This window comes from Astatotilapia calliptera, chromosome 7, assembly GCF_964374335.1.
Source record: "Astatotilapia calliptera chromosome 7, fAstCal68.1, whole genome shotgun sequence".
Taxonomy (NCBI): Eukaryota; Metazoa; Chordata; class Actinopteri; order Cichliformes; family Cichlidae; genus Astatotilapia; species Astatotilapia calliptera.
This window is the reverse complement of record NC_137428.1, coordinates 42,514,973-42,533,564: the sequence shown is the minus strand read 5'-3', so window position 1 is coordinate 42,533,564 and position 18,592 is coordinate 42,514,973. Positions and strand designations below refer to the sequence as shown.

At 39.7% G+C, this 18,592-nt stretch overlaps 1 protein-coding gene across 6 annotated transcripts in view; it reads left to right on the top strand.

Moving 5' to 3' along the window:
* The window catches only part of ptprz1a (protein tyrosine phosphatase receptor type Z1a), a 93,405-nt gene that overhangs the window by 49,600 nt on the left and 25,213 nt on the right, over positions 1 to 18,592 (top strand). For 3 of the 6 annotated variants that reach the window (XR_013910032.1, XM_080303725.1, XM_026174885.2), the window contains exons 9-14: positions 208 to 392; positions 4,637 to 4,763; positions 7,564 to 7,604; positions 7,698 to 8,565; positions 9,517 to 10,035; positions 14,498 to 14,636. Coding sequence is in view for 5 of the 6 variants with exons in the window: in XM_080303725.1 (XP_080159851.1) it covers positions 208 to 392; positions 4,637 to 4,763; positions 7,564 to 7,604; positions 7,698 to 8,565; positions 9,517 to 10,035; positions 14,498 to 14,636 (1,879 nt within the window). In the remaining variant the exon portion in view is untranslated. Of the gene's footprint in view, positions 1 to 207; positions 393 to 4,636; positions 4,764 to 7,563; positions 7,605 to 7,697; positions 10,036 to 14,497; positions 14,637 to 18,592 lie in introns of all 6 variants that reach the window. The other 3 variants (XM_026174886.2, XM_026174882.2, XM_080303726.1) reach the window with 3 other exon arrangements.

Sequence of the window (18,592 nt, the reverse complement as noted above, 5' to 3'; positions counted from 1 at the left end):
AAAATGGAATATACACTGTAGAATGTGACAATCAATAATACCAAGCCAGCCACACTGTAATGAGTACATTTATTTATTTATTTATTTTATCAGGATCTGAAATGACTGAGGAAATGTAAGCTGTAAACCATCTGCAGAACTCGTGGGTTTAAAAGAGTGCATCACAGCATATTTTTAAAAAGAGAGGTTTTTATCTGTGTGTTTCAGTCTGCAGTTCAGAACCGGAGAACATCCAGGTGGCACCACACAACCTTAGCAGCCTGCTGGTGACATGGGAAAGGCCACGGGCAGTGTATGACTCCAGCATCGACAAGTACTCAGTCAACTACAGACTAGCTAGTACAGAGAATGCTGTCTCATCTGAATATCTGACTGACGGAGACCAGGATGTGGTGAGAAAGCAACCAACAGTTCATAATATAAAAAACATTTTCTCTTAAATTTTGTGATATTTGCCATCTGTCCATCCATCCATCCATCCATCCATCCATCCATCCATCTTCTTCCACTGATCAGGGGCCGGGTCATGGGGGGCCAGACAAGGCAGAGAAGCCCAGACCTCCCTCTCCCCTACCACCTCCTCCAGCTTGTCCAAGGGAACACCAAGGCATTCCCAGGCCAACCGAGAGATATAATCTCTCCAGCGTGTCCTGGGTCTGCCCCGGGGCCTCCTCCCAGTGGGGCATACCTGGAACACCTCGCCCAGGATGCGCCCAAGAGGCATTCTTGTCAGATGCCCAAACCATCTCAACTGGCTCCTTTCATTGTGGAGGAGCAGTGGGTCTACTCTTAGTCCTTCCCAGATGGCTGAACTCCTCACCCTATCTCTAAGGGAAAGGCCAGCCAACCTTTGGAGGAAGCCCATTTGTGCTGCTAGTATCCGCACTACCCACAGCTTGTGACTGTGGATCAACCAGTAAATTGAGAGCTTCGTTTTTACATTCAGCTCTATCTTCACCATAACAGACCAGTACAGCGTCCGCATCACTGCAGCCGCAGCACCAATCCATCTGTTAATCTCTCACTCCCTCATCACTTGTGAACAAGACCCCGAGATTTTAGTTTAATTCACTTGGGGTAGGAAGTTGTCCCTGACCCGAAGTGGGCAATTCACCCTTTTCCGGCTGAGGGCCATGGCCTCAGATTTGGAGGTGCTGATTCTCATTTCCACTGCTTCACACTCTACTGCAAGCTGTTCCAGTGCGAGCTGGAGGCCATCATACATTAAGGCTAACAGAACCGCATCATCTGCAAAAAGCAGAGATGAGATTCTGAGACCACCCAAGTGAAAGCCTCCCTCCACTTGGCTACTTCTAGAAATTCTCTCCATAAAAAAGGGCCTGTTGCAATGGGTCAGACATCCCATACTCCTGAAGCACCTCCCACAGAACACTCTGAAGGACATGGTTGAATGCCTTCTCCAAGTCCACAAAATATATGTAGACTGGTTGGGCAAACTCCCATGCACCCTCAAGTATCGTTGAGAGGGTAAAGAGCTGGTCCAGTGTTCCATGACCAGGACGAAAGCCGCATTGTTCCTCCTGTATCCGAGGTTCAACTAAAGGACGGACTCGCCAGCACCATGGCATAGACTTTCCCAAGGAGGCTGAGGGTGTGATCCCCTATAGTTGGAGCACACCCTTCTTAAGTATCCGTCGCATGACAGTTTGCCAGAATTTCTTCCTTTTCCATGGCCTCTCCAAACTCCTCTCACACTGGGTTTTTGCTTTAGTCACTGCCTGAGTCGCGTTCTGCTTGGCCTGTCAGTACCTATCAGCTGCCTCTGACGTCCCGAAAGCTAACCAAGCCCAATAGGACTCCTCCTTTAACCTGGTGGCTCCCTTCACTTCTGGTGTCCCAACATTTGGTTCGGCGGTTACTACCACGACAGGCAGCAACCACCTTACAGCTGCAGCTCAGTGCAGCGGCTTCAGCAGTGGAGGTGCTGAACATGGTCCATTCAGACTCGATGTCCCCAATCTCCCTTGGAACGCTGTTGAAGCTCTGCCTGAGGTGTGAGTTGAAGATCTTGCAGACTGGACCTCTGCCAGGCGTTCCCAGCTCACCCTCATTATACATTTTGGTGTGTCAGGTCTGTCCAGCATCCTCCCCCCCACCACCTGATCCAACTCACCACCAGGTGGTGATCAGCTCAGCCCCTCTCTTCACCCAAAATATTTCCACAAGTCTGGTGATACGATTACAAAATCGTTTACAAAAATGTTTGTTACAACTGTGGTTTGCACAGGCGTCCAGTAACAAAACACTGCTCAGGTTCAGATCCGGGAGCCCATTCCTTCCAGTCACGCCCCCTCCAGGTCTCACTGTCATTTCTTACATGAGCGTTGAAGTCTCCCAGTAGGACAACAGTCCCCATGTGGAGCACTCTCAAGCACCCAGGGACTCCAAGAAGGCTGGGTACTTTGAAGTAAACTGCGCATAAGCGGAGACGACAGTCAGGACCTGTCCTCTGACCTGAAGGTGCAGGGTGCAAGCCCTCTTGTCCAGAAACCCCAACGTATAGGCAACAAGCCGAGGGGATACTAGAATACCCACCCCAGTCTGCTGCCTCTCAGCAAGGGCAACTCTAGACTGAGATAGAGTCTAGGCCCTCACCAGGACCCCAAGCCATGCATTGAGGTGACCCCGACTATATCTAGCAGGTACCTCTCAACCTCATGCACTAACCCAGACACCAGAGAGGTGACATTCCATGTCCCAATCACTAGTTTTGGTAGTCAGGGTTTGGTCCGACAGGGCCTCTGCTCCTGGCCGCCACCCAAAGCACATTGTACCCGACACCTATGGCACCTTCTGTGGGTAGTGGGCCTGCAGGAGGCCATGTCCCTTTTTCGAACTGTGCCTGGCTGTGCCCCATGGATGCCATTGGGCACCCTCCCCGGGCCTGGCTCCAGTGAGGGGCCCTGGAAGGGTGAACTGTTCCCTTGGACTTATTCGATTCAATTCAGTTTTATTTATATAGCGCCAAATCACAACAACAGTCGCCTCAAGGCGCTTTATATTGTACAGTAGATCCTACAATAATACATACAGAGAAAAACCCAACAATCATATGACCCCCTATGAGCAAGCACTTTGGCGACAGTGGGAAGGAAAAACTCCCTTTTAACAGGAGGAAACCTCCGGCAGAACCAGGCTCAGGGAGGGGCGGGCATCTGCTACGACCGGTGACTTATACTCATGGGGGTCTTTTGAATTCCTCATTGTTTGGTCCCTTACCCAGGACCAATTTGCCATGGGAGACACTACCAAGGGGGACAACATAGCCCCTGGAATCCCTGGAACACACAAACCCCCTCCACCACGTTAAGGTAGCAATTCACAGAGGGGTGATATTTTCGCCAATTATATTAACCATTGACCTCTGTAAAGCCTGAATAAGCAGCTGTTGCACAAATGATAATCACCGAACCTCTAAGAACTGTGCACTGCTTACTACTACTAAAAACTGTCTTCTCAAAAAGGTGTTCACTAGGCTGCTCAATGTTTTTGGTGTGGCTTTAATGGTAAATAATTCTTAGCCATATTGTTATTTCATAGTCTAGGGAGTATGTTGAAGTCCACCTGTAGGCCAACCCAAAAGTGTCGCCCTGGATTTTATGTTAGACAATAAACTTTGTGTTGAAATAAAAGTTTTATGACACTTCCACAATATGTGCAAGATACTTGCCAAAAGTAAAATGTCTTTTTTGCCAAATGATGAATGTCTGCAACAACTTCTGTGGTGTTTAATCGCAAGGTAGCAAATTAAATAAGTCTCGGACACAGAAAATTTTCAGCATTAATATCATTAGGTGATGAGGTAAGGATGCTTACTTACACTCATTAGACACTTTGTTAGGTGCACCCGTTGAACTGCTAGATAATGCAAATATCTAGTCAACCAAATCACATTGCAAAAAATGAACATTTTCTCAAAACAGAAAATATCCAGAGAATGGCATGTGTTTGGGTGAAAATGCTGTTAATGCCAGAGGTCAGAGGAGAATGGCTAGAATGCTTTGAGCTGATAGGATGGCAACAGTAATTTAGATATCTACTGGTTATAACCAAGGTATGCTTAAGAGTACAGCACGTTGAACTGTGAAGAAGATGTGTTACAGCAGCAACAGAAGAAGGCGACAATAGTTGCTGCTGTCAGCTAAGAACAGGAACCTGAGGCTATAACTTGTAGGGGATCACCAAAGTAGGACAGCAACAGCCTGGAAGAATGATGTTTGGTCTAATAAATGTAGATTTCTGCTGCAAAATTTGGATGGCAAAAATCCCAATTTGGTAACAACATGAAAGCTCTTGATACCTGCCATGTATAAAGAGCCAACAAATCTGTGGCAGCTGCATGATGCTGTCATGTCAATATGGATCAAAATATCTAAGAAATATGTATAGGAATTTGTCTACAACAGCGGTCCCCAACCCCTGGGCCACGCACCGGTACCGGACCATGAGTCGTTTGGTACCGGGCACGAGCCTAGTTTTAGGATAGCTGTAACATTCACTTGTACACTGTACTTTGACCATGGTTTAACTCCTTGTGAGTGAAATAAAGACATGCAAATGACTGTAGAGAATGGAAGTAGGTAATCTTGGCACTGATGTGATATTCTTTCACCAGGGTGCGATACTTGATGACCTCTTGGCCAACACCAGTTATATGATCCAGGTTGTGGCGGTGTGCTCCAATGGTCTGTACGGACGTTCAAGCAACCCATTGATGGTTGTCATGCCCATTGACAACCCTGGTAAGAGCAAGCGTGCCCATCACCAGGCATAACCACAAAATCTATTAATTGTGAAATAGTAATGCTAGTGCAAATTGTGACTTTGTGACAAACCTGCAAGATAGCCAAACCTGTATATTATAAAATTAATTTGTATTGAACCTTTACAAAGTGCAAAATAATTGGTTAACACTTAGTAATGTTATTGGTCACATTACTGTTACTAAGTCATCATTTAACCATATTTTAAATATATTCCAGTCACTTAATAATTAATAATTTAAATTTAATCTAATAACGTGGATGCATTTTTTATTTCATTCAACATTTTTATTTACTATGGCATTTTATTGTTTTTTTTTTATTTTCATCATTTTCTTTTGCTATTCTCTCTTTACATTTTTCTGTTGTTTTATGGTCATAAATGGAATAAACTGCATTAGAAGATAAAAGCTTATAAATTACCACACACTAACAAGGTCACTTTTGTAACGGAAACATCTGGTTTTGGTTGAGGCTAGAGAATTTCTTTTTTCCGTCTAAAAGGGTTTTGTTTAACCTTACTTAACACAAAGACCTGAAGCTGAGGAAAAACTGCTTCAGCCCTTCAAACTAACTAAATTGTTACTGAAATATGATCATTAGGGTGCAATTAATTAACTTTTTTGGTTTCTTACACATTTTCTTTGTAAACAATTTATCCCAAATATCTGTCCTCCCCTAAATCCTGAATAAATATTTCTTGTGTTTTTCCTCATCTCCTTTTCACCCTACCCATTTTACCTTCCCTATGGTTGTACACATGTAACTGACTACATTTGATTTAACACACAAAAACATGTTTCATCTTTTCTGTGTTTTTAACTGTTTCTTTAGATTCTTAAAATATACTCTTCCTGTATTTAGAGTTAAACAATATACTTGGTTTAAAGAGTCATTTTTAGTGTTGCAAAGCTGCCATCTTTGTTTTGCTGTCATCCACATTCACATGGCATCTGTTCTGCTTCACAAACCTTTTGTTTTTGCAGCCTTTTGTTTAGTGAGGACTGGATTGGCAGTTATAGTGACTTTGTATTTCAGCTGAACTTAATAATAAATAAACCGATATGTGTTCTTACAATCAAAAAGATGAAGTATCCTATTATCCTGTATCTTATTGTAATATTCTTCAATATTCATTAGATTTACATAAGTGAATTTTTCCTAACTTGGGTTTTGGATACATGCTAACATTCTAGCAGTCATAGCTGCCTAGAAATAGTTCTGTCACAAAAAAACATAGAAATCGACATCTTAAAAACACCTTATTATGTTAGTATTAGATTACTACTATTAGATTACTACTTATATTTAAGTAGCATTACCTTATTTTCAGGTATAAAGAAGACTCTCTGAAATTAGGAAATGGAGCGATTCTGATGTGACAGCTACTTATATTTAAGTAGCATTACCTTATTTTCAATTATATTGTAGGGTCTCTACCTTGTAAAGTGCCTTAAGGCAACTGTTGCTGTGATTTGGCACTATATGAATAAAACTGAATTGATTATGGCATTTACAAGACTGTGAGGAATAACTAACAAGGCAACGTTTTACTCACCTTTAAAATTAGTCACTTTTAAAATTGAAAAAATATTTCAGACCGAGTAAAGTGTATAGCATAACTTTATTACTGGACTGGTTGCGCAGGTCCTATCATGCTACCACACTGGAATTCACTGAGCTCCTGAGAGCAAACCATACATGATTATAGTAGGAATTTTATGATCACCAAATGAAGTACGTTCAAAATACAATTCCTATACAGAAATTTGCAAAAGTGTTATTTATGATCTATAATGATGATATGTGTTCTAGGAAAAAATACTGATATGTATTTCATTTGTAAATGCCATGGTGCTAATGTTGATAAAGTTAACACACATATCATTTCCCTGAGTCTTCTCCATCAAGCCTGTTTCTTTAAACTTGTAAAACCTCACTTCATGCTTCTCAAACAAGTCTGATCTGGTCCTTGTGGTGTGTCATTTAGCTTCAAACAGGTAAGAGCCACTAGCCCACCATTTACACACCTGCCCCCTTAAATCCCCACTGTGTGCTGTCTCTAAGTTCAGTCAGCTTGTGCAGCATTAGCAGATAACTCTCCTTATGAGTTTGTTTTATTCCTCTTAGGGAACAGGTGGATCCAGTCTGAAAACAAAAGTTTGAGACAATCGGAGTTAAAGAAGTAACTTGAAAGCTTTTTGTTCAGATTCCTTTCTGTAACTTGTCTAGTTTTATAAGAATGAAACAGGAAAAACTACAAGTTGCAAATGCTTCATGTGTTTGTGTCTTTTGGGGATAATTCCTGCATGCAGGTACCCGATATGTTGTCACCATTTGTTTTTTTCATAAATTGTCATTTTATCACATGTAGTTGTCTGAATAATCCTCCTCTTTTTCATTTTCTCCATATGGTTTTTTGTATTGTCCTTTTTTCTATCCCGAGTGACACATTCCCATTCTGATTATTGGTCCTAGAATAACGAAACTAAATGAAAGGATTAATTGTCCAGGAGCTTACCTGTTCTTGTCTGAGATGTTTTCGTCTGTGTTTCCAATTTGTTATGACCTTTGTTACCTATTTCTGCTTTTTCAGCATTTTCTTTCTTTGAACATTGTTTTTAATTCTGGAAATTAAAAATAACATGAATATAAGTTGAAGGAAACTTAAAGCCATCCTGAAGAAAATTTAAGCTAGAGTTATTTTGAAATTAAGTGATTTATTCTAGTTCTTGTTTGCATTGTATATAACTAATGTTGCATTCTGTTCCCTTTCTAGAAAATGCACTGGATCCAGCTTCTTATGAATATAGTAATGAGGTAAAAACAAAAATCCTATTTTCCCCATCTCATTGTTTAATTGTAGAATTACTGTTACTTGTCAAAGTCTGTAAACCATACTTTTACCAACAGGTCAAGTATGATCTAGATCTTACCTGGGATGAAATAGGACAAACTAAGGACCACGATCTGGATTGGAGTGCAACAAACTTGCAGAGGACAACAACTTCTGAATCACCTTTTTTGCTTTTGCCTACTATTAGAATTACAACAGTAGAGTCGGGTCACAGGAAAGTTACCAAGGATCCACTTCCTCCTCTTAGAGCCACTCAATCTGGTCAAGTGTTGAGCAATTCTGAAGTGATGCAACAACATAGTACCTCCATGTGGTCACCAGAAATGACCCTGCCACCAGAAACAAAGGGAAGAGCTAACTTCAATGCCAATGCTCTGTTTAATTTAACCAAAACAACCAAAGAAAACTCACTTTATACCACCACTGCTCCTTTACACCGCACGATAAAAATAGATGGTGTTCATGGAGGCATTACCCTAAACGGAAAAGGCAAAATAAAGGGAGGTATAAGTACCACTGCTCCCACAGTCACCACTTCAAAGGCTGATTACATTAATAGAGGATTAAGTCAACAAGATTATTCTGGAAAAGTAACTACCACTACTCCTACAATTACCAGTGCAAAGACCAAAGAAGGTAATGTTTCTCAATCAGGCAACACTGCAACCAATGTCATGTCTCATATAAGTAATGTGAGCAGCACAACGTCGTCTTCTACATCCTTCATCCAAACCAAGACTGATCCACGTTTGGCACACCCAACAAACAAAGACAACACCACTGATAGAAGTCTTTCTACTAAGCCCAGAGGTATTCCAGAGATCCAGACAGAAAGCTCAACTTCCAAACCTTCCTCTTCACCTACCAAAACATCTGTCCAATTAAGCCGCATTCTCGTGCAGACCACAAAGCCACTGTCCAATGGTGAGAGCCTATTTGTGTTCCCCTCAACTTCCTCCTCCTTCACCTCCTCTCCTTTGTGTGACGCCGTGGATTCCAGCTGTGCCTCTTCCACCTGCTTGCATGATCCTACCTCCTCTTGGCCTGTATTGTCTCCCTTGGACTCACAGCTTACTGCTACATCCCTGTCACCTGTCAAAGACCCAGTTTCCCAGGCTTCAGTCTTCACGCTATCTGCCTCTACCCTGCCTTACCTCCCTCACCCCTCACACTCCCTGTCTGGTTGGGCGACTGACCCTGTCTTTCATGGTGTTGGGTTTGATGATACTGATAGCAATGATGATGTGTTGTCTGGATCTTCAAGTAATCCCTCAGTATTTAGCAGTACACCTCCACTCCAAGCACTTCTAGACCCGTCTGCTATTGTTTTCACCACCAAGCTCTCTGAATCTTCCTGGGATCAGTCTCTCTCAGCAGCATCTCTGTCTGTCATCCCCACCCTAGAACCTTCGGTTCATCTGTCTAGTAACCGCTTCCTTTTTGACCCTACCCTGGGATTATCTAGTTCTTTCTCATCTGTTTTTGACAATTCAAGATATGCCACAGGGAAAACAATAGAGACTTTTCTCAAAGAGGGCAGTGGTGACAGGTTTCCATTAGTTAGCGATGTGCATGCCCTGTGTGACTGCTCTTTGGAGCCATCAGCATCCTCCCCTTGGTTGCATTTGTTAAATGTTGAATTGTCCTCCTCAGCCTGGGACTCTATAAGTTTAGAGCTTTACTCAAGTTTGGGCTTCCTTTCAGCCACTCATGTTGACGTTGACAATTTTCTACACTCTTTATCTGTGGTGGGCTCTGATGGTCTGTCCTTAGGTCAGCCACTGTCATCCCGTAGTGCTATCTTGCCTTCATCATCTTCTTCACACTCCCAGGTTCTCCAAGCCACCCAAAGTGACCTGCCAATTTCTGTTGCAGCCACAGCATCTGCCATCATGGAATCCTGGTTCTCTGTATCATCTGTGCTAACTCCTTCACCCACAGCCTCCCCCACCACTCTCGCTTCAGAGGGACAGGTGATAGACACCAGTACCAGTGCATCTGGCTCAGGCCTGTTCCCCGACTCCCAGGAGGGCATAGATCAGGAGTGGGACATGGTTCAAACTTCAACCTCTGGGGAGAGCATGCTCCCTTACTCGATGAACGTTATTAGCAGTGCTTCCCCATCTAGCTCCTCAGAGGCTGGCCAGAACCCAGACGATCTGGATGAACACTCCTCAGCATTTTATTTTGAAAGTGAGAGTAGCAATGCATTGGGCTTCGAGGTAGGAGACACGACAACGGAAGCAGTAACCTCTGCTTCACATTGGTCGCTAGGTAGGGAGGAGGGGAGCAGCTCAGGGCAGAGTGAAAGCCTCTACGACAACGAGACATCTTCTGACTTCAGTATCTCTGAGCACACAGAAAGGGAGTTGACAGAAGAGGAGCCAGTAGCAGGTAAAACAAAACAAAAAAAAAGCTGCCAGTGCGCGGGGGACAAAAACTTCACTGCATTTGCAATTTTGCCCTGGAAACTAGGAAACACATGCTTTGTTAGAAAGAATTTTGAACATCCAAAAGACTAATCTACTTCTCTTCATTTGTAAGAGAAGAAAAAGAAAACGTCATTTATAATTTCAGTCTGTTAAATCAAAATAAAGAAAATTCACTTAACTATACAGGCCCCTTAACTATTATGAACCTTTCATTACATTCTTCACTATAATTTCAGATATATTTATCTTAATGGATTGCATCCAGCCATATATTGTTGTTTTTTCAAACTGCATATCAGGGATGTAAATAGCTCCACTTCCATGTGAAGTATTTTTCTTATTTAATATAATTCTAATGGAGCCTCTCTGATGACATGTGAGGCAGTAAGATATTCATGGCCACTAATAAAGAAGAAGATGCGAAAATGCAGGAGCCCTAAACGCTGCACTACATTTGATGACAGAATAAAACCTTTTAAAGAGGCCACACTATCATGAGATAGAGACAGAAAGTTAAAGAATATCCTGACAACAACCAAAATTATTACTGTAATTTAAAAAAAAAAAAAAAGATGACATGTGGTCTAGCTTTGGTCATCAAGGTTTAGTGATGCTCAAAAACCCTAAACACTGAAATGCCTTTTCAAATGTTGCTTGACATGGGCACCAGAGGGCAGCAGAGCTGTTTTGATTTTCAAAGTGGTTCACATATCTATATTATCTTTATATTGTCTCAGCTGTGCTATGTATAGGTTGTAAATATGAGTGAAAAGTGATTTAAAGTTGTAGTATTTACAAAGTAAATCAAGTAATAAATAACAGAGAAAGATTTTTTCCCTTCCTGACAGGCTTTGATTTTTAGTTTATTTAAATGAAATTCACATTGATCTTATTAAAATCTTGCTGCAGGTGGGTAATATCATAATTAATATCCCTGTTACTTCAAAGTTGCATAATAATAATAATAATTCTTTAAAAAACTTAAAATATCTTTTTTTTTCTTGGTTGGATTTTTCTTTTTTTTAAGATTTTCATCCATAAAGCTTTGTTCGTCAAAGTGTCCTTGAAAATACCAAAATTTTATGATTTAAAAAAAAAAAGTATTCACATGGTCTTGTTGTAGAAGGTCTTGGTGTGTTACTGCACTAATAACAACAAAGGCCAAATGTTTGCAAATGGAAAAGAAAAGTAGTGGGTCACTCCTTTTATTTTATTCTTTTAGAGGTAATTTGAGGTCAACTGATCTGTGTTGTATGATGTGTATTGAACATTGCCTTGACTTTTCTTTCAGATAAATTAAAAATAAAGCCTGCCTGGTAGCTAAATATATGTTAGGGGGAAACCTCCAACCTTTTTATTTATATTTGTTAAGAGGGGGTTTTAAGACTGTTGGTTCCTTAAGTCACATATTTGATTTGATTTGATTTTTAATTTTTTGAGTTGAGTCTTCTATTTCAATTTCCTCATTGAATTGACTAATATTTTTCATCCTCTAGTAATTAGTCCAAGGTTTAAAACCGGCATAAAAAGGTGTGCTGGATGAATTATTGGATGAATTGGTTTTACTTTTAAAGCGCACCACAAACTCGATATGAGCTGGTTAACAGGTCTGACCCACTCATTCATGACAGTACAGGGTCAGTCTGTGCAGAAAAGGTCTAGCAAACAGCTTTTCAGTCATGTGTAGTTCACACTATTGTTGTTTTTACAGGCTGTCAGAAAGGATGGTTTAGCGGCTAAATTGAATTCAATTTTATTTATACAACACCAAATTACAACAACAGTCACCTCAAGGCACTTTTATATTTTAAGGTAAATCGTACAATAATATAACAGACAAATGCAAGTGCTTTGGCAACAGTGAGAAGGAAAAACTCCCTTTTAACAGGAAGAAACCTCCCGCAGAGCCAGGCTCAGGGAGGGGCAGCCATCTGCTGCGACCAGTTGAGGTAAGGGGAGCTGCTGAGTGACCTCAGGTTCAGCCATTATAGGTTATGTACTTTGAGGAATCAGTGATGGACTTTTCATTAAAGGCTTTTGTGCCTCCCTGTGTTTCAAATGGTTTGGCAGGTGTTTTTATCGTGATGAATTTTGTATTTGTACAGCACATTAGTCAATTTTGAATGAGGGAGAGCATTGTGTTTTGAGATATAAATGTGTTTTTTTATTCTAAAATAGATATTAGAGGTATGAGAATGTCCAACGTTGTTTCATAAACACTTTGAGTAAGCCAAGAAGAGCTCAGTTACATTTTATTTGCTTCTTTTTTTTCTTGTAAGTCTTCAAATTATTAATTATTCTTCACGTTTTTGGGGTCACCATTAAATTTGTATGTGTTACCTGCCAAGATGATGAAGTACAAAGGGATAGTACTATAAGTTCTAATTATTTTTGATAATAATTTATTTTGCAACAAGTTTGGAAGTTGGTCCACAACTTGTGTTTAATTAATCAGATGTGAAATTTCCATTTGAATCATGTTTCAGTTGAGTGAAATGTTGTTTAGGTCTTCCACAGCGTACATTTCTATCCACTTTTACAGGAAAGATGCACTGTGGGTATTTTTCATATATCATTAAAAATAATTAGTGAAAGCTCACAAAAATAATACCTAACACCTGGAAACAGAAGAGCACAGTGCAAAGAAATCTGTGTAACCTACGATGCTGTATTACCATTTTGCTACGTGCTCTAATGCAGCGGTCCCCGTCCCCTGGGCCACGGACCGGTACTGGTCCATGAGTCGTTTGGTACCGGGCCGCGAGGGTTGAGGCTTGGGTGGGAAATTTACGCTTTTCAGGGTTTTCATTGGTTTTTATCCTTATTTTCTTTATCGTTTTTATCGTTAACTTGGTTTTCCTGGGTCTTTTCCCGTGTGTTATAAATAAATCTCTCTTTTTTTGGTACTGGTTTTGTTTTGTTGTATTTATCCGCGGCACCTTAAAGGCCAGTCCATGAAAATATTGTCACACGTAAACTGGTCCGTGGTGCAAAAATGGTTGGGGACCGCTGCTCTAACATATAAATAAATAAATAAATTACTTATGTATTCACTTAAGTAATTTAAGTACAATGAAAAAAGTCGATACAACCCCACAAGAGAAAGGAAAGCTTGTTTTATTATTCTTGGAGGTCTCATATTGAAGTTTTGCAAATGTGACATCAGAAAACCCTTTTGATGCTGATTTTTAATTCTTTCTTTTACATTGGACCATCTATGGTTGTTTTCCTATTTTCTTTCCTCTACTTTTAAATGTTCCATGCTTATATGCTCAAAGTTTCAAATATACTTCAGGCAAAGTTGTTCAATTGAACCAAGTGGGAGAGTAAGTACAGTTTGTTGACAAGACCTGATTGATAAAATTATGATTTGCTTGACTAAATATGTCTAAATCTGTGGGCTGTAATATATTTTGAAAATGAAAGAGCAGTTAGCAAGCAAGCAGAGGACGTTATTTTTGGATTGGCAGTCGATAGTGTTACATTTGTGGTCCTATGCTTTATCAGTGTATTCTATAAATACAATAATCTGTGTAAAGATATACAGATTTTCTGAAAATGCAGTAAAGTCTGAAGGCAGGTTATAGACTTAAATTTTAACAGGTTTACAAAAAACCCAAAGCAAAAATGGTCTGTATTTATATAGCGCTTTACTAGTCCCTAAGGACCCCAAAGCGCTTTACACAACCAGTCATTCACCCATTCACACACACATTCACACACTGGTGATGGCAGCTACATTGTAGCCACAGCTGCCCTGGGGTGCACTGACAGAGGCGAGGCTGCCGGACACTGCCGCCACCGGCAAGAGCAACAATGCTCTATTTAAGGTTTCACAACATAAATTTACTATAAATTCACTAATCAGTGTACGACCATCTTTTATATATATTTTATGGATAGGAGGTCAGAAATATGGTGGCTTTAGAGACTACATTTTGGATTCTACATGGGACCAATATTTTTATACTTTCTTTTGCATTATTTCCATTGATTCTAGATTGACTTTGACCCTGTGGTTACATTTCAGGCAAAATAAGCAAAAATTTAAATTCATTTGCTGACTGTCACAAAAAAACAAAAACAAAGGAAAAGCTGGTTAAATAGTGAAAAACATGTTTGAAATAGCCATATTCTACCTTTTGTTTCACCTAATACTTACAATTTAAATGTATAAAAATACCATGACTATAATGACTTTTTTGTAATTAAAAGTTAACTATATCCAGTTTAAACTGACACGTTTAAAATATGACCCTGACTGGGTTTGTATGCCACTGGCATATAGTGTTTGTGGCTCTGTTGACCAATTTTATTATACTTCTTGAGCCTTCATCTAAAAAGTAGGTGGGTTTTGACTTTTATTTCTGCTCTCCAGCAGCGTTTTTTTAGCTGCCAACTCTTTTGGTGTTATTTCTCTACAGATGCTAGTAACAGCAGCCACGAGTCGAGAGTTGGTTCAATCAGGGAACAAGAGAGGAAGGCTGTGGTTCCTTTGGCTGTCATCTCCACCCTCACCGTCCTCGGCCTGATTGCTCTCATCTGTGTTCTCGTCTACTGGCGGTAGGTACTGCCGGTAAATCTGCATATAATGGAAAACAGTTTATGCATGCAGGATACATAGTACAATTTTATAATCCCCCATCTATTTAAAATTTACACTTTATGTAGTGAGATTCTTTTAACACATTTACGCAGGTGGTTTAGTCCAAAGGTAAGTGAGAGTTGTGAACAATATGGTTAAAACAAAGGCTTTTTTCTGCAGCCTGTTGTGCATTTACCATGAACATGGTGATGTGCAATAGAAGACCACTTCCCACCCAAATTGTGCTCCACGTGAGAATGATCCAGACAACTTGTTATCCATAGGAGGGTCATCCATCGTGGGTAATAATATCATGCAATTATTCTTGTACGTATGGTACAAGATTAACATCAGGAAGATACGTGACATTGGAATATCATTTGAAATGATTGAAAAGTTCATTTAGCCTTTTCCTGTACCAGTTTTATGTCAAAAGTGCATTTTTGTTTACTGAAAATACTGAAAAACGCTAGCACATTTAGCATCCGACTTATTGTCTAATCCAAATCCTCCTCCAATAATTTCATGATTTTTGTCACGTTTTCTTTTTCTAAAAGGTGTTAAGAATATATTCCTAGTATCTATTAAAAACACATATGCATAATCCCCATCTCCACTGCCCGCCTTCTAACCCAACTACACGTGACATATATCTTCTGATGATCAACATCAACCAGAAGATTTTCACATTTTTCTGGGAAACCTAATCTCTTCAAACATGGGCTCAATCTTGATCATGCATCGTATTGTGTGTTTTTATTTGTGTTTTGGTGAGCAAATACACACACTTCACAAATAATACCTTCTGTTCATGCTGAATGAAGCCTTTCATCTGTTACTGCAGCTCTCTGTTGATTCACTTTGGATAACCTTCAGAGATGCCATTTTTCTTTATTTATGGAGACATATGAAATGCTCAATATGAAGCAAACTGAATGTTCTTTAAGGATAGTCGTAGTTTTTTGTTTGCATGCTTTGTTTTCTCCTCGTCACAAACCCCAAACTTTTTTTTTTGTCTTGTTTTGACAACAAATCTTGAAAATCTTTCTGACCGTGAAATACCCAGCTCCAGAAATCCAATCAAAGACACGCTGTCAAATGCAGTGTAAACATTTTTAGTTATTTTTCACAGAGTACATTTGTCAGCTGCCATGTTGAAGATAAACATATTGCTCTTGTTTGGCAATCAACTTGTTGTTGTATCCCTAAGACTGAGCAGTGCTAAACTGGTAATAATCTGTAGAGCAGGAGGATTAATCCTTAATAAAGGATGTGCTTTGGCTGCAGTGCTCTGAGCATCACTCAGAGGAGAGCGTCCTGGGAGGGCTGCAGGATCGAAAAGGACATCTGACTGATTATGTCGGATAGAAGGAATCGTATCAGCTTCTTGTAGGGCGAGCAGCAGGAGGTCAGACTGCACTAATCCTCCTGTTGTTGTGTCCTCCTTCACTAACTCACAACACGGTGCTCATTTGGCCACTGCTGCTGTGCATTTGAGATGAAGCAGGGTGAGAGGATTTCGATTGACTACAAAGTTGCAGCAAGGTGAGAGTTGTGCAGCAAATCAGGATATAGCTAAACAGTCTTTAAAGGTTTGGATATGCACAATATTAATATTTATCCTACATCCTGAGTATCTCACGGGATGTGGATGGTAGCTGTTTTCAGTTTAGAGTGTGTGATTATCTGTTAATGTGGTTGTTACTAAGCTGCAGCTCAGTTACTTAATTTAATCTGAGCTTCTCACAAGTTACTATAATCAATATAATTGCATTAAGTAGTTTCTATGGTGTTATATGTATGTCAAAAGTCATGCGGGAGAAAAAAATTATTTAATTGCACGAGTACTAATCGCTACTCGCGCAATTAAATTCGTGTAAATTCAATAATGCCCACATACAACTCAGAAGTCATGCGTTGAAATAAGCAATCAGGTATGCAAGACTGCGTTTGCGTGCGCTTCACGGTCTTACGGTTAGCTCTGTGCTCGAAGCTGAATCCTAATTGCTCCAACCAACTGACTAATTGGAGGGCGGAGCCAAAGGAAAAGTAGCCCTAATATTAAATCCTAGTGTAGCAGTGGAAATTACATTACTGCTAAAGAAATCATTAAAACTAGAGTACTCAAAGAGAAGTTCTGAAGTCTCTGAACTCCTGTTTACATTATCACACACCTTTTAAGATAAAAAAAAATCATAATGAGTTTCTAAGAAAAGGAAAAATAGTTTTTATTCTTTCATTCTTAATTAAATACATTTTCCAAAATGTGAACAAATAAGGTGTGCTGTCTTTTTACCACACAACACGACAGTAGTAAGTAGCTCATTTTCTGATCTGAATTAGTGGCCGATAAAACAGTTAAGGTTTTTACTATGATTTTGTGTAGCAACCTAAAGGGTCAAACTACACACCATCCTTGTAGCTGCTGTTTGCTATGTGGGCTAAGTTTTCATACTTTGCGGTCATGTCAGTCCACTACGTAAGAACGAGTTTTACCATGTACCATGTTGTAGATCCTTAAATCTGGTGTCTTGCCCTGGACTTGCAGACCAAAGGGAAAAAGCTATGCATCTGTCTGTTTGCACTGCTAAAATATTTGTACAAAATACTTGTACAATTGTCTTTTTTAAAATTATTTTAGTTTGATAAGTTTATATATTTATTAGTTGATATATTTATATACATAGTTTATAATTGTGTTCATAATAAAAGCAAGAAAAATATTAAAAACTAATTCTACTAGGTGGTTAGATTTGTGGTTATTAGTAAAATTATTATGATTTATAATATTAAATATTAATATAATTAGAATGAAACTTTTTGCAGTTGTGGAAGAAGTATCTATCCCAAATCCTATACTTAGATAAAAGTAGTCATACTACATTCTGTGAAAATAAACTTTTAATGAAGTGCAAATGTTCTGCATTAAAATATGTCAATCTCTATATAATTGCTTGTTTGTTTTTAACCTGTACTGTCAGGCAGGTTTAGCGACAGAATCATTGCCTGAATGCTTTGTTGTGCCACATTTGCTTTTTCCAGGACGAGCGCTGTAGACTCTGGGGTTAATCGTTTTGTTTTTATAAATTGTGTTATTATCTGTGTGGGTATTATGCCAGAGTGGACAGTGGGTGAAGGCCAGGTTGCCGAAAGGCAAGAGGAGAAGGCGGAGGAACTGAAGAAGAAAAGGGACAGAAAGAAAGAGGGGTGGGGGATAATCAACGACCAGTTGGGAGGAGCAGGGAGAGGAACCAGCCCCAACCCACCCTCAATAATGCCAGACATGCGTGTGTGCACCGCAAGAAAACTGTTGATTAATTTAACTATGCATTTTTATATTTTTGTCTTCTAGATGCTGTATGGGGTTTGGGTTTTTTTTGTTTGTTTTTTCGTCTCTTACAGGTGCAGCATTTGGCATCACATTTCTATTTGCACTCTATACTTTTATTATGTTTTTCCTGTTTTCGCCCCCTTCCATTTTTTTTTCTTCTGCTGCCTGTCAACTTAGACAAGGTCATAATATACTATATACTATATTACATATAATCTAATAAATAAAATAACACTAATAGAAAATGATAAATAAACCGATGAAAGAAACACATGAAGAAGAGGAGCCTATAGAGAATTTAGAGAGCTCGTCTTAGAAAAGCAAAATGTGTTTGGCACATTTTTGGATTCAGATCATAATGCTAATTGCAAAACCTGCCAGACAGGACTGAATTTAAAAAAAAAAAAGGTAAATGGACTGGTTTTTATATAGCACTTCTGTACATAAACACTCAAAGAGACTAGGGGTTGTTGTATCCCCTCGGATTGCTGCCAGTGCATTTAGGCTTCCGCCGCTTAATGAGGACAGGATTTGTTCCCAGGTCATTTGGGTCGGGGAGCAGGTACTGACTGTTGTTTGGCATAAAAGTCCAAGCAACAGTTT